The sequence below is a fragment of the Hesperophylax consimilis genome, chromosome 10 (assembly GCF_061612785.1).
Source record: "Hesperophylax consimilis isolate HC1 chromosome 10, BYU_Hcon_1.0, whole genome shotgun sequence".
NCBI lineage: Eukaryota > Metazoa > Arthropoda > Insecta > Trichoptera > Limnephilidae > Hesperophylax > Hesperophylax consimilis.
In genome coordinates this window covers 25550287-25566020 of record NC_142845.1, presented here as the reverse complement: position 1 = coordinate 25566020, position 15734 = coordinate 25550287, and the positions used below count along the sequence as shown (strand labels likewise).

The 15734-nt window shown below is 33.9% G+C and overlaps 1 protein-coding gene and 1 long non-coding RNA gene across 2 annotated transcripts; one reads left to right on the top strand and one right to left on the bottom strand.

The window, feature by feature from the left end:
* Window positions 1-8318: 8318 nt before the first annotated feature.
* Window positions 8319-9984, bottom strand: LOC149420517 (uncharacterized). Its single transcript, XM_089636378.1, has 2 exons — window positions 9964-9984; window positions 8319-9237 (listed from the first exon to the last, which is right to left on the bottom strand). Exons 1-2 carry the CDS (start codon window positions 9982-9984, stop codon window positions 8422-8424), a joined length of 837 nt encoding a protein of 278 aa, XP_089492504.1. The 3' UTR covers window positions 8319-8421.
* A 65-nt stretch (window positions 9985-10049) lies between these two features.
* Window positions 10050-12442, top strand: LOC149420516 (uncharacterized). The gene is made up of 4 exons (XR_016302708.1): window positions 10050-10188; window positions 10962-11102; window positions 11348-11494; window positions 11679-12442. It is a non-coding gene; the product is annotated as an uncharacterized LOC149420516 (long non-coding RNA).
* Window positions 12443-15734: the final 3292 nt, after the last annotated feature.

Below are 15734 nucleotides of genomic sequence, written 5' to 3'. Positions count from 1 at the left end.
GGAATAACTTTATTGAGTAAAACCTCAAATTGTAATATTTAAATATTGAAGACAATATTAGTGATTTCTAAACGAACATCTGAAACAGAAAAATCAGAAAAGGAAACGGTCACATCTGGGACTCGAACCCAGGACCCTTGTCTTTCCGTGACAGTGCTCTACCAACTGAGCTAATGGGACCCTATTCCCCTCGGTCACTTTTAACTGTATCATACTTCGAATAAGAACCACTAACATTGTCTTCATTTTTTCACCGCACATTTTTATTGGCAACTATCTTTATATACCGTTTCCTTTTCTGATTTTTCTGTTTCAGATGTTCGTTTAGAAATCACTAATATTGTCTTCAATATTTAAGACGAATTATTTGTTTGTGCACGTACATACGCAATATGAATATGAATATGAATAAATAGTTTTTTCCTCAAACTCAATTCTTTCAAGAAAGGCATACAAATACAATATTGTATTGTTTGGCTAGCATTACACTTGTAAGTTTTTTCGTAAATTTACGACTTCTAGCCAATGGGCGCATTGTATTTTCAAAATGCAAGATGCCCATTGGCTAGAAGTCGTAAATTTACGAAAAAACTTACAAGTGTAATGCTAGCCTTTAAAATTTAACCTCTCGAGGACAAGCCTTTGTTGAGGTTAATAATTTTACGAAATGATAAAAATAACACAAAGATTATATATTAAGAGAACAATATCGTTACATTAATGTTTCTACAAATTGGGTACCTACATAATACATATTAAGCTAATTTCAGCCAATTCCTTACAGTATAAACTTGTAGGGTGACCATGGTATACATTGATATTTGATTGGAAAAAAAAACGAATAATAAAGTATTATTTTAAAAAGGTCTAGAAAGGTTTCTTTTCCATAAGTTGAAGTTCAGTCCAGCAGTTCGGCTTACGTAAAAATACGTAGCATAATATTTACGTTACGCGCAGTTTTACCTATATAGATAGCCGGGCAATCGTTGTAATTAAGTTTGTGCTAGAGTGGCAGTGTATTTTATTTGTCTTCACAATTACTTAAAAGGCTAAGTTGTTATTATTAGTACGGAATCCCGGTCTTATTTCTGATGGAAGTTTAGAAATGCAAGGGGAAGAGGGGAGGCATTATTACAAATTAATTTGTTGCCAATCGGCCAAGTTTTTTAGTAGTAAGGAGTTCATTAGATAAAGGGATGGTGACTATCCGGTGAACCATGCTGTGGAAAGAAGCGTGTTTATCTGAGATAGGGTTGTTGTTAGCTATTTGTTTGATTGAAAGGAGTTCATTAGATAAAGGGATGGTGACTAGCCGGTGAACCATGCTGTGGAAAGAAGAGTGTTCATGTGAGATAGGGTTGTTGTTAGCTAATAAATAATAATTATAAGCAATAATTAGTTGCCCGAAATATTAATACAAATTGAAAATATCTCCCGAGTAAAAATAAATGCCGCCAACGGGAATTGAACCCGTGCCTTCTGATGTCCGGTCTCTGTATCCACTGAGCTATGTCGGCTTATTTCCAACCCGCCAAATGATTTAATATGTACTAGTACCTCAATCAACAATTACTGCTCATTATATTTTTTCCACCTGTAAACAATCAACTTTATTTTTGTAGGAAAGGCTTTGTTAGTGCTAAATTTCTCACTAGATGGCGTCGAGACATATGATATCTTCATTTATTAATGAAATATTTTTGACTTGTCAAATATTTTTTTTCTTAATGATAAACTAATGATTATCATATATGGTTTTATGCATAGCATAAACGATAACAAATAATTATAAGCAATAATTAGTTGCCCGAAATATTAATACAAATTGAAAATATCTCCCGAGTAAAAATAAATGCCGCCAATGGGAATTGAACCCGTGCCTTCTGATGTCCGGTCAGGCGCTCTGTATATATACTCTTTTCTAACTCTTTTTTTAATAAATTTTTATTTCAATTTGTATTAATATTTCGGGCAACTAATTATTGTTTATAATTATTTGTTATCCTTTATGCCATGCATAACACCTTGTCTTATAAACATTAGTTTATCATTAAATAAATAATTGTTGTTAGCTATATGTTGTAATATTTTGCCTCTTTTCGCCATTCTTTTATTTGTTTAAAACAATATAAAATTTTGTTCTCTCTTGGCTATGACCGATATTTAATTTTTTTTTTCTAAGGCTTTGCATATGTGTTCGCAGGGATGGAAAATTCCTCCCCTACAACACATAAGCCTCCATGAAAATTGGACCCTTTTCTTTGATATCAACAGAAAGCTACTTAAAGCTCTCTTGTACTATATATCTTTATAGACATATGTACTTAACTAATTAATACGTTATTTACGAACTTGAACGCAAATATTTCCGTATTTATATTGTAATTAAACTCCATCAAACGTTGTGTAATTTTTTTGATTTATGATATAGGATTTTAATTACCTTCATTTTTGTGGTAACCCTCTTGGTTCTGATCGAGGCTTTGAGTTTCAAAATTTAATTGGTCTTTCCATTGCAAACCTAGACTTAAATGAATTCCCTGAATGAGCTAACTTTCCTATTGTAATTATTCTGATTCCCTGCACCCTAACAAAATCGTAGTTAAACGCTGATAAAAGATATTATACATGTTTATTTGAACAGGTGATTAAATATAAACTCAAATGGTTAATTGTTAGTAAATTTGATTTTGGTAAACTCTTGTGTCTGTTTGGCGCCACTCCTTTATGATTCTGCTGCTATAAGGTACATGTAAAGATTGATTTAATAGGTTAATGTAATTAGTTAATTGCATATTTGACGAACTCGGAATAGCCCATTTGCTGGCATAATTTGGCTCCAAATCCTCCTGCAAGTAAACGAGATGTTCGTGAGTCAGCAAGAAATTCGCACAATCCTTTGACACGGCTCTTTGATTGATACCTAAGTTATCGCGTCCCAAAAAGCCTTCCACGTCATCATGCACTGCCTTCAAGTTTCCCCTCGAGTCCCGATACCCCCAAATTCCGACCCCTCCTTGGACTACAATTTACTTAGGGCGAACCGGTTTCGTCCTATATACAATCATATACTCACGGTTGGTGTGGACTTACGGGTCGTGAATCCTCATTCCACGTTTAAAAGAAGATGCGAGTGTGGTCCAGAAGACCTAAAATGCAAGCTGTATGCAGGTCCGCATCCTCCAGTAAACAGTACATACGAATAAATATATGTATACATACAGTTTGGGAAAGGTTTATAACTCGCAATACGAGGCTATCTACCTCGCATTCCAAGCTCGGATCTCGCACGAAGAGTTCTGCGAAACTCTAGGATTGGTAACCGAATATATACGTAAGAATAAGGTTATACTAATAAATACTAGTAAAATAAGGTCTTATTGATAGTTTGTTTTGGAGAGCTATCGAACTCCAGGCTTTTGTTTGTTTGGTTTTGACGTTTTTATTTAAGAGAATCGTCATCTCTATTTGGTTTGGTTAATGGTCTTGTTGTAGGAGCGACCACTGCCTCCTGTTTGATGAACTGTATTTGTTTTAAATTTTACCTCCAGGGTTCAACATTAATTTTTGTTCATCCTATCCCGTGATTTTCCAATTGTTTCAAGTAGTTGATTGCCACATTAGAGAGTACTCGACTCTCAAATGTCTCAGGCAACTGATGGGGTTTTGTATGAGCACCCAATCAATAAAATTCAAATGTTTCGTATAATTATTCGATATAATCCTACTAACCCGTGATTTTCCAATTGTCGATTGTGAATGATAAGTATTTGTAAGCACGCAGCTTCCAGCTGTTTCAGGTAACTAATAAAAATCTATGCGATTATCTAATCAATGGTATTCAAATGTTTTATTTAATTTTTCGATATAATCTGGCTAACCCGTGATTTTTCAATTGTCGTTTGTGATTGATAGGTATTTGAGAGCACGCATCTTCCAGCTGTTTCGGGTAATTAATAAAATCCTATGTGACTAACTAATTATGGCCAAGGTCGTTTCCAAACTATGCGGTTGACCCAATTCTCCAGTGATCCCTTGTTTTATCAACAAATTGAACAATGTAAACATCTCATCTGACCCACTAACCCAGATGTGAGATTGTTTATTTTAAAAATATCTCGCGCTCTCTTTGTGATTCAGTTTTGTTACCGTTTATTGTGCATAGTTAATTTAAATATTTTTAATTCCTTTATTGAAGTTAAACTATTTTTCATTTTCCGAATTTAGTAAATTTACTAGAGTTTAATTGAAGAATAGATATAAATATACATAAGTACACATATCTCGATTGTCAAAATATGTTGAAAAAAAGAGTACATATATTAATAAATAAATATAAAATATGTGATTCTACATAGTCTGGAATATTAATAAATACATATTTTCTTTTTCAATAAAGTAGATATGTCCATAGGTAGGTATCTAAGATCGCTACCATTTCGATGTTCTGATTAAATGATAAATATATATATACATTTACATGGTACATACATTACTCATATATACTATTTATATACAATATTTTACTTTATTTTTTTTTTTATGGATAAATACATATATTACATATATTAGTGTGTAATTCCTTTTTGTTGTTTCACTTTAATATTCAATTGATATACTTCCACTTCACAGCCCTTCTGTGTCTCCTGGGACCTGAAAATTATTTATAAAAGGAAAACTTACCCCCGTCAAGGTATTTCCGGTCGGGTAGTACACAACAACCTTGATGAAGAAAATCCTACCTAATTAACTGAATTTTCCAACTAATTTCAAAATAAATCTTTTCGACTATTTATTCCTATTTAATATTTTATTTCTTGCTTGATTCATATAAATTAGCTGATATTTAATTTTTCTTCCGAACGAAATCCTAATCCAGAAAACCCGTTGATTTAATAACACTTTTCTAGTTTAGGCTTTTGAATGATAGCTGTTTCAAATACTTTTTTCGAAATGGTAGACTGATGTTTAGAATTCCGGTTAAAACGACAAACACTTTTAACACTGTCGCTATACGCACGATGGATTTTAATTGATCAATTTACTGATTCTAAAATTTCTTTTTATTTATTTTTATAAGAAATTTTTTTCCGAATTGCGCAGACTTTTAATTATCTCGATTCTTAATAAATTAATTTCTTTTCCGAACTGTTACTTTTAGAACAAAGGTTTGAGCATTTGTTGTTATTTCTTTTCGAACTGTCTAGATTGTGTTTATTTTAAACTAAGACGTAAATATTTATTACTATTATTATTATTTTTTAACCAAATTGATGTTAAATTATAATCTATTTTTAAATATCAATTCACGAGCACATCCACTCTAGATGAACGACAAAACTCTCAATCGAATTTTAATTTCACTTGAATGGAATAATTATTTTTAAATTTTGATTTAATTTTTTAATTCCGTAATCACTTTTTGCACTTCACTTAACACTTTTTAAGCACTGAGTTTAAATTATATTTATTTTTCACTGTTTAACCAAATTAAACTGACTCAACAAAACTTCACTGATGGGATTTTCAAAGGAATTTAAACTGAATTTAAAATTTCTAACTTTTCACAAAACTTCCTAAGTCCAGGGACTTGTTCAGAATTTAAACTTAGACTTTTTCAAAATTTAACACTTAGATTATTTCACTAGAATTTTACCAATAGACGTAGTACTGCGACGTAAACTCCGTTTTCAAAATCTCGACTGACTCCCCGAAAACTGGTCTGCACCGTCATTTTATACCCTTCTCAGGTTCCAAAAGACGTATCTGAATTTTCTTTGATAATCAATTCTGTCTTTTACCAACTCGCAAATCCGAACATCCCTGCCATTAATATCGGTTGTGCTTCCATAAGATCTCCTGCTTTCCGGCTCTGGGCGGTGGTTAATTTCTATCTCACGACTCTAAATCGATAGGGTCCGAATCGGGTAAGTCCGCGTTAGTCGCCCAAGCTTTCTTTGTCCTCCGTTCATACAAAATGTAGTTAAAATCTCATGATTTTGCGTTCCTTTTTTTTTCCAATTCGCGATAGGTCCATCCTCAATAACATATATACAGATCTCAATTTTATGCATCTCGTGCAAAAATTGTTTAAATCCATGTCGAAATCTTTACTACGCATTTTTGAATTTCGATTTGTTTAAATTCTACTTAATTTTATTGTCACTTATATGAGCTTTTCCATTTCCACCCGTACTTTCTATCTTTATGTCGCAGATTTGAGTTTTTCCTTATCTTTTGGATTTTCTTTTATCCGCGAAGTTTTCTTGCACAATTTTCTTCTTTATTCTTTTGTTATTTCTCATAACTCTATAACTAATTATTTTCCAAGTCGTATTTATTTATTTCACGGATAAATTTGAATTGTATCACTTTTCTCTACTTGGATTATTCTTTATCTCCGTTCTTTACCCTTCCTTTTATCTTTCTCTCACTTTTCCCGATGTGTGTGGTCTCCAGGAAAATTTCATACTTCATTTATTATTAATTAATATATAGTTTTCCACACTTCTATGGAAGATATACCTAATTTGACTCTGGGATATCTGTCACTTTTATTGCCTGATCCAATCTCCGCCCATTCTCCATCCCTCACTTACAAGATTTCACATAAATTATACGTCTGGACATATGTTTACGTCTCAGATTTTATGTACTACGGCCGTAAATTTAGTTTAATTTTAGAGCCATTATTTTTAATCTCTTTTGCTTTAAATAAACATTCCATAAGGTCCACGTTAAAGTTAATCGTTTTTCTAATCGTTTATTACCTTAACGTAAATAAAAATCATGTTCGAATTTCGATTGTTTATATTCCAAAATACACATGAGACTGTCAACCTTTTATCTTGTTTCGATCCCTCTGTAATCTTGTGTAACTTTAATATCTATCTACCCTGATAATCATGTGAAATGCCTACGTTTCCTGAATTTAATCTATCGCTATATGTTTAGTTTTATTGCCTTCTTCTGATACTCAATTTTCATGTCCCTAGGACCTTTGTAGCAGTTCAAAATCTCTGTATTATCCTTCCATTCGGTCGCCGCACTTTTCTAAAATGTCTATTTTTTTTTTGCGAGATTTTCATTCAAAATTGATTTACCAATATGTCCGTTTCATCTTAAATTGATAACGATTAATTTCCATTGTTTCCAAAACTCTCACCTCTCTTTAGTACGATTTTTTCGAACTCGACACCCTACTTCTATCATAAATAATTGCACTACAGTTGAAAATTCCGCCAGTAACTTTCCTTCGCTTTTCCCGTCCTTTTTTATACTATCACGTTTATAATTTTTTTTTCATTGCATTTTCGTGTGTGTGTTTTTCCAACATGAAAACTTCAAAGCATTCGATTACAATGGTTCGCTACCTCCTAAATTTCTCAGTTATTGTAAACATTCCCAGGAGTTTGTCACCTTGAAAGTCGATGCTTACCCTAAAGTGCGTTCACCTCTAATTTCTGTGAGAATCGAAACGTCGTTAATTATCTATTTTAATGTCGGGTCCATAGTTCATTCCTTTGTCTTTCGTAGACACACGCTCCTCCGTTCACTGATTGGTTACTCAAAATTTTATAGCTCTTTGTTCAGATCTATTGGTTGACAAAATTCAATATTTATTTTTAAGCCTAGAAAGGGGGTTTCTTTCTCGTGCTAGACGATTTTACGACCTCTCTGCTTTCGTCCCGGAACCTTGATTTAATTCCAACTATTACAGTTGTCTACTGCAAGCAAGCTGGATCAATTCTTTCTCCGCCAGATGTCGTTAGCATGTCCGTTTTCATAAATAATTTGCATATTTTTTTGCAGCTATGGTTTATCTGTTTTTTTTTCACTGTGATTTAAAGCCTTTCATCACAGTTTTTAATTGTAAGGAGTTCGTTAGATAAAGGGATGGTGACTAAACGGTGAACAATGCTGTGGAAAGAAGAGTGTTCATGTGTCAGTAAATGTAGGTATTGTATAAATTGAACCTAAATTTGTTGTTAAGACAAGAGAGTAATAAGAGAGATTCGTGATCATTGGGATTATTTTTAAAGTATTTATGAAATTTGTCGAGCTTACGGATACAGTGTAAACTACCAGTAATTATCCAAGGTTTAAGTATTTGACGACTAATTTGTTTATTGTTTGTTTTGGATGTGAAGTTTAAAAAAAATAGTTCTTTTAATTATGTATAACACTTTTTATTTTCAATGTAATAAGAAAACAGAAACATTTTTTTCATAATCTTGACACTTGACAGCGAACTTTGCCGTTGTTTTTTCGTAGTTTTGTCATAAAAGTTGATATTTCTGTAAAATTTGGAATCTTAGATTTTCTTTATTTTATAAATAGCACGTAACATTTTAATCCATTAATCCATTAATCCATTGAATAATGTGAAAAACTATTATAAAATATAGTTGATTATGTACATTAATTCTTGACATTGAGGCAACTATAGGGCGTGCACGCAGCCTTCCTTTCATCGAAATACCAACCCGAGGAACAGGCCCGCTTTATGGGCAGACTGCCGTTAACGCATTCCGTGTAGGACCCGCAGGCGCTGCTGTCGTAGTACATCACCTTGGTGGCGCACCTCCCGTCCACTATGGAGCCGGTTCTTTCTTGGCAGAGCTTGGTCCCGTTGTTGTAAAACTGGTTGTTGCCGCACAAGAACAACTGCGGGTAGAACACCGTGTCTGTCGGCGTCTTCTTCAGGCAGAGGAAATACATGCTGGGGTGGTTCGGGATCGCCCCACGAGCCGAGGTCTTGCAGGGTTGGATCACCAGATCACCGTACGTGTTCGGAGAAAGCTTCACTCTGCAAAGGGTTGAATATAGGTCATAAGCATACCCTACTGGGCAAGAATAGGGTTTAGCGACCAATTCTGGTTTTGTGGGATCGGTCGCGTTCGGGGAGCACACGAAGTACTTGGAAGAGTTGAACGGGTGAGGGAATAATCCGATCTGACGGCAATCCAGAGAGTAATCCTTCATGCTGGCGTCGCAGGCGGGGTTGGGGGCCGTGGTGCAGTCTCCGGTGGTGTTGGAGCAGCTACCGACGTCGCAGGTGTTGACGCCGTCCTGCCTGAGGAATTCACCGTTGCCGAGGTCGATGCACTCGGACACGCTGGTACAGGACGCGCAGAAGGTGCCGGAGACGTTGCAGGCGCCCGGCGCCTGGTCGTCCAGCCGCGTGATCTGTCGGGTGATGGAGTTGAACACACTGGTAGCAGCTTCTCCAGATGTCTACAAACATATATGGAAGCATAAGAAGAATGTCAACTTTGTGATATGTGCTAAAGATGGAAGTAGCCAGATTTCAGTTGGAATAAACTGCCATTACCAACGTGTTCCCTTTACGTACTCGTAAGTGTAGCAAAAATGGATAATCCATCTATCTGTATAAAAATAGTTTCTGTGGTGGGCGACGTGGCTGTGTTTTTTATACAAAAATACAGTTTAATTCTGAGATGGACGAAATCTTGCACTTCAAAACAAGAGGAAAGTGACTGCACTGAAAAAAATGAGTTAGCTAAAGTGTTAAGCTAATTGAAGTTGTGTAACCATCGCCTAAAGTTCAGCTACTTTACCTAAAATACTTTATGTGCAGATACCGTCGTTGTTTAGTAAAATGTGCTTGAGCTAATACAACTAAACTTTAATAATAGCACACTAAAAGCATACTTACCTAAACAAAATAATCGGTTTGGTTAATCAAGCTAAAGTAATTTACTAAACCTATTTCACTTTAGTAACTTAAGTTTATGTGTTACTTCCCAAAGTATTTAGCTAAATTTAACTAAACATCTCGTTTGGTTAAATGTTTTGTTCATATAGCAAAACTGAGGTTGGAATATCTAAATTTGGTATTTTTACATAACAATTAGTTGCTTTGCACAAACTTAGGCAAAGTGCAACAAAACTTTAGTTAAAATGTCCCGAACTTTGGTAGATCTTTTTATCGTCGCTAACGGTCGACGCGCAGGTGTTCATTTACGACGCAGTTCTCAGATCGCCACAGTTCGCTCCATACCCATACGTGAATTGACGTTTGTTGCGCGCGTTGCGAATTTATTTTTGAATTGAATTGAATTTATGTTAACCGCTGTTCCTAGTTCCTAGTGATAATGGCAGACAAAACCGTGGAGGATTATTTAATTTCTTGGAATCTGGAGGCTTACATAGAAACATTTAAAGGTGAGTTTTCTTTTTTCATTTTTTTATTGATTTAGAATTTAGATCATGGAACTATGATATTATATATTATGATAATATCCATTCTATTTGATTTAGAAACTGGCACCTTCATTATTCCATGACTCAAGTACCTACGCAATAGATTTAGAAGATTTGTATTTATTATGTACCTAGTTTGAAGAGTGCGTGTTGACGCTACAACCAAGATTGTGTCAGGAGTCATGACACAAGTTACAGAGAGTGGTATATAAAATAATAATAATTGGATCACTTGTATAGCGCCGTTTTTGTGCAAAATCACCTCAAGGGCGCCTTTATTTCTTTGTTTGTTTCCGCCAGTCTTATTTTGTATTGAACGAATGTTGTTTGAAACTGTAGTATTTTCTAAGTTACAATTTTACCCTAGCCAGAAACTAAATCATAGCAGGTTATATTTAATTTTAATAAATGTGTATTGCAAATTATTAATTCGGACATAACATTTTGAACATTGAATTCTGTTGTTTTTTTTTTGGGAGGGATATTTTTTTTTAAATACAGGGTGACCACCCATTGTTAATGTTTACATTTGAAATTTTCATATAAATGAAATAATTTCATTATTAAAACTATTTTATCTCCGCTTGATTCATGATACAGGGTGTTCGGTATCTGCTGTTGTATAAATATACATTTTTTTTAATGAATAATTTTCATACCTTTGAAAAATAAATTTTTATTTTCTTGTTTTGAAATTTTTTGTATTATCTCGTCGTTTTTTTTCTTTATTTCAGACTCAAGCCATAGACTCGAAAACACTCCTGATAATATCTCAAGATGATATTAAAGAATTGATTCCGACTGTAGGGCACCGGGCACTGCCTACAGCACACATTAATGCGCTCAAGGATGTTATTAATCCACCTGTCATAAGTGTAAGTTTTTAAAAGCAGTAATGATGACATATTGTATACCTAGGCCTTTTTTGGCTAACCATTTGGAAATAGTTGTACCGGACGCGATTTTGATACAAAAATAATAGTATTTAAAATAATAATTCCTGTAATTAATGAATAAATCGACTGCCGGGGGGGTCAAGCAATTCCAAAGGGATAAAAACAAAGCTTGACCCCTTCACCCTTTCTTTCCCCTTTGTGTACATACCCGCTTTTTGTTTCAGATTGAAGATATACCTTCAACTTCCAAACAAACAACGCCCATATATTATCAACACGATGACTTCCTTGTAAATTACATTTCCTTGTTGGAAAATAAAAACAAATCACAAAGAATAACGCAAGAAGCTTTTGAAGAGCAAATTTCGAATGTAAGTTAAATAATTTTAGTAAGTTTCAGATACCTAAGTAACTTAGGTTAATTGTTTTATACATTCCGATATATGTATTTTAGTAGTGGCAGCGTAGAATAGCCATCCTGTGACTGATATTATGATGATTATAGAAGTGGTTATTAGTTATGTAATCAATATGCAATTTAATTTTGTTTTCCAGGACTTACGCAATCATCTCCTATCAATCAATGAAGGGCAAGCACTTTTAATGCAGTTTGAGTCAAAGGGTCTGTTGGACAATTCTGCCAGACTGTGCAGTACTATTATAAGTAAGGAATTGCAGGGTAATCCAGATAGATCCATTACAAGCAAGAGATTTTATGAATTTGCTTTTCAAATCACCAAAGTCTTTAATAAAGAAAGCGCAGCTGTATATTTCACCCCATATGTGTGTTTTGGGCCTACCCAAAAAATTGCTGCAAAAGGTAAATTACTAGACACATACAGGCAGCGCCGAAAAGAATTTGCCAAATCAGGACACAAACATCTTTTACTATATTTAAAAAAAAATTATAATAAAAAATGATAATATAAATGTGTGTATGATCAAACGTGTTTTCTTTTTTGAGGCTTTGCTGGTAGCTGGAAACAATATTTTGAGAGACGATTCTTAACAAAATAACTTTTATATGAATGAGGTTTTTAATAAGTACTTTCTAGTCTTACAAAACATAATATTTATTTATTTAGGTTTCATCTCTCAAAAGGGTTGTAATAAACTACCTGCAACTCAAAGTATTTAACCCATGATTCTGAATTATGGGTATAATCCTTCGAGTTGATGGTGGTTACATTTACACCCTGTATTGTTTTCAGCTAAACTGCAAAGCTGCACTTCCTATTTAATTTAGATAATCTAACCAAAAAGCTAAGCTACAGTACCTAAAGCTAGCTAGCAGTAGAGAGCTAAAACACCTATATCGGTAGGGCTATTACAACCGAAGTTTAGTTAATCAACCTAACCATTTTGTAATATTAACTAAATAATAAGGTTACTACATCTAAACAGCTAAGTTTTTCTAACCGAACACTACAAAATGGTTTAGGTATATAATTTTTAGTTTAGGTAACACAACTAAACACAAAGCTGTCTCAGCCGATTAGTTTAGCTAGAATACCTGAATCGTTAAGCTGTCATAAATACAGTTTAGGTAACACAACTAAACACAAAGCTGTCTCAACCGATTAGTTTAGCTAGAATATCTGAATCGTTTAGCTGTCATAAATACAGTTTAGGTAACACAACTAAACAAAAAGCTGTCTCAACCGATTAGTTTAGCTAGAATATCTGAATCGTTAAGCTGTCATAAATACAGTTTAGGTAACACAACTAAACACAGAAAGCTGTCTCAACCGATTAGTTTAGCTAGAATATCTGAATCGTTAAGCTGTCATAAATAAACTGCTGTTTAGCAAACAGTAGCTAAAAGTTCGGCAGTCACCACAGCAACTAAACTGTTTAGTAGATAATTACTGAAAATTTGGTAAATCGTACCTAAACATTTCTTTCAGTGTGTTTACATTAGATTCCGAAAAATCAACCCCTCCCCTTTTCCCTCCCTTAAAATCAGAATTTGGTTTCACACTTGACGTTCAAAAGAAGAGGAAAATTACCGTCATCTGATTTCGAAAATTTGCAGTAAAAAGATCTTTCAATGAAATCATTTCGTTTCTTTTAATACATCGAATTTATTAGCAAGGTAGGTACCCACGAACTTATAAAAGCATTAATACATTAAATTGATGTATTTTATAGTATTATTCCATTCCTTAGATACCAAAAAAAAAGTTTAATTATTAAGAATTCAGTAACTCGATCACAATGTGACATACAAATTAACATAAACAACAACTAAAAATCAGTAGGAAGTGGACGTGAGGGTCTTCGGGTGACGATACTGACGATATAACATGAAATCATAAAAAAATAAAAATAAACAAAACTAAAAAAGGTCACTGCAGACTAAATTGCCAAATCTACATAATTTATTGAAAATAATCTCATGAATAAAATAAATAATTATAATAAACGCCCGCCCAAAAAGTTCAAAATTGAAAATGAACTGAAAAATGTCCATTTCAAGATAATTTAAAATTTACATTTAGCTGTCCTAAAACAGGGAAATTCTCATAATTAGACGAATAAAATGTTAAATGTTTTTTCTAAGTAATAAACAAATAAATTATTCTTCCTGGAAAGATTCAAAAGCGTATTACAAAATTTGAAATTTAAAGTTTGTTGTGGAGGCAAGGAGAATACAATAAAAATTACTAAATTTAATGTATGTTATAAAATGAATTTTGTTAATAGGTTTTTGAAAAACTTACCCACAAGCAGGCTCCCACGATTGCAATAAATATCACCTTGGACATCATTTTGATATTTCCTATTCTGTTCAATTAGACTGAAGAATAGGTTTTGATCTTTCAGAGACAGGAGGCCCTTTTTATATGATTCTGTTCGGTTTATTTTGACTGTTTTGCGTCATAGACAAACAGGGGTAATCAAGTAATAGGTATTATTTTAGTGATATCAATATCTATGAAAAGGACTAAATATGTGTTATTTATTTATTACTAGGCAAGAATCTATATAAATACGGTTTACTTGCACACATTTCTTACTGTGTCTGTCACAAGAGTAATATCCTGTGTCGAGACAGACTAGTTTACAAATATTTTATTTTAATAAGAGGTACATTTTTTTAAAAATTGGAAGCCTAAATATTTGACAGATATGCACTATCAATGCCAAAAAATATGCCTAAATTACCGAAATTGTGTAGAACAACGTTTCTTTCCTTTCTTTTTGAAAAGACAAGAATATCGACCATTTGATAATCATAATGTTATAGCTCACTTAGCCATTAATAGACATGCACTAACGACCAAAAAGGCCCAAATATGCTTTATGCGTATTATGCAAATGCATATAATCACCGCCATCGTTTACTAATACAGGCCGTGCAGTAAAAAAAGAACTGACAGTTAAAGATACCTATTTCCGGACTTTTGCACTGTGTAAGTACATATATACGTGTAGTTAGTTTAGGTTAGTAGCAGGGATTAGTACCAAACCCTGCTTAACCCAGTGTAATAGACCGAAAACAGGTCAGTTCATTTTAAAGACGGTGATATAAACCGACGTCTTGTTATTTCTACCCGTTTTCGCCCGAGTTATAACACTTATGTTTGATTTGATCCCAAACATACTTTTTCAGATCATATAGTGGGATTGGTATCATCTTGTTATAAACTTCTTGGATTTGTGATAAGAATAAGCAAACGATTCTCCTAGCCCGAAGCAATGACATCGATGTTCAACTGCCTTATACGATCTAAATTAGAATACGCTTCTGCTGTCTGGGCCCCATACCAGCAAAAATACATAGAATTATTAGAACAAATTCAAAAAATGATATATTTATATTAGAACGCATGGTGAATACCCAAGATTTATGCATCACATAGATTTGCTCTCCGAAACGCACTACGAAAGTCTCCAATCTAGGAGAAATGGGACCCTTCAAGTAACAGCTTTTAAAATCGTGAACTATTACATTGACAGCCCATACCTCTTGGAATACTATAAATTGTTTGTACCGAACAACTACCGTCAGGGACGACGCCACGACTTGCTCTGTATTCCACACGGAAGAACGTACGTTATGGCCCAGCATAGCATGACAAGAGGTATGGTGCTGCTAAATGATACCTCTAGGTCTCTTGACATTTTCAACATTGACCTTGTTTGTTGTATTATTGAACATATAAATGCATGGCAGATCCGGTACTGATTGCAGAACCAGCCACTCTGATTTACAAACTGCAGCCTCTGGAGTTGCTTTTCCCGGCTCTATCAGGTGAACGTCTTCCCTCTTGAACCGAGCAACCAACACCACCAAAGCCAAGACTATATCAACATGCTAGAATATCATGGATTAGTGAGTACCGTTAACTCACCAACAAGAACGACAAATGGATCTATATCATGCATTGACCACATTATGGTAAAGTCAAAAAAACCATCTAAAAGTATCGTCTACAAATCAACTATCACGGACCATTATTCAACTATCTTTGCACTACAAACAGCTATCCAAATAAATAAATGTAGCCTGCCTTTAGCATACAATAAAATCAACTTTCAAAATATAATAACCAATTTAAAGAACAAATCATGGCAAGAACTCTTCCAAATTAAACAATCGGAGGA

Excerpts from the sequence above, each read along its gene's own strand:
- LOC149420517 (XM_089636378.1), bottom strand. The coding sequence starts at position 9,984 with ATGAACACCTGCGCGTCGACC. Across the intron at positions 9,238-9,963 it reads TGAACACCTGCGCGTCGACC|ACATCTGGAGAAGCTGCTAC; the intron begins GTTAGCGACGAT and ends ATATGTTTGTAG.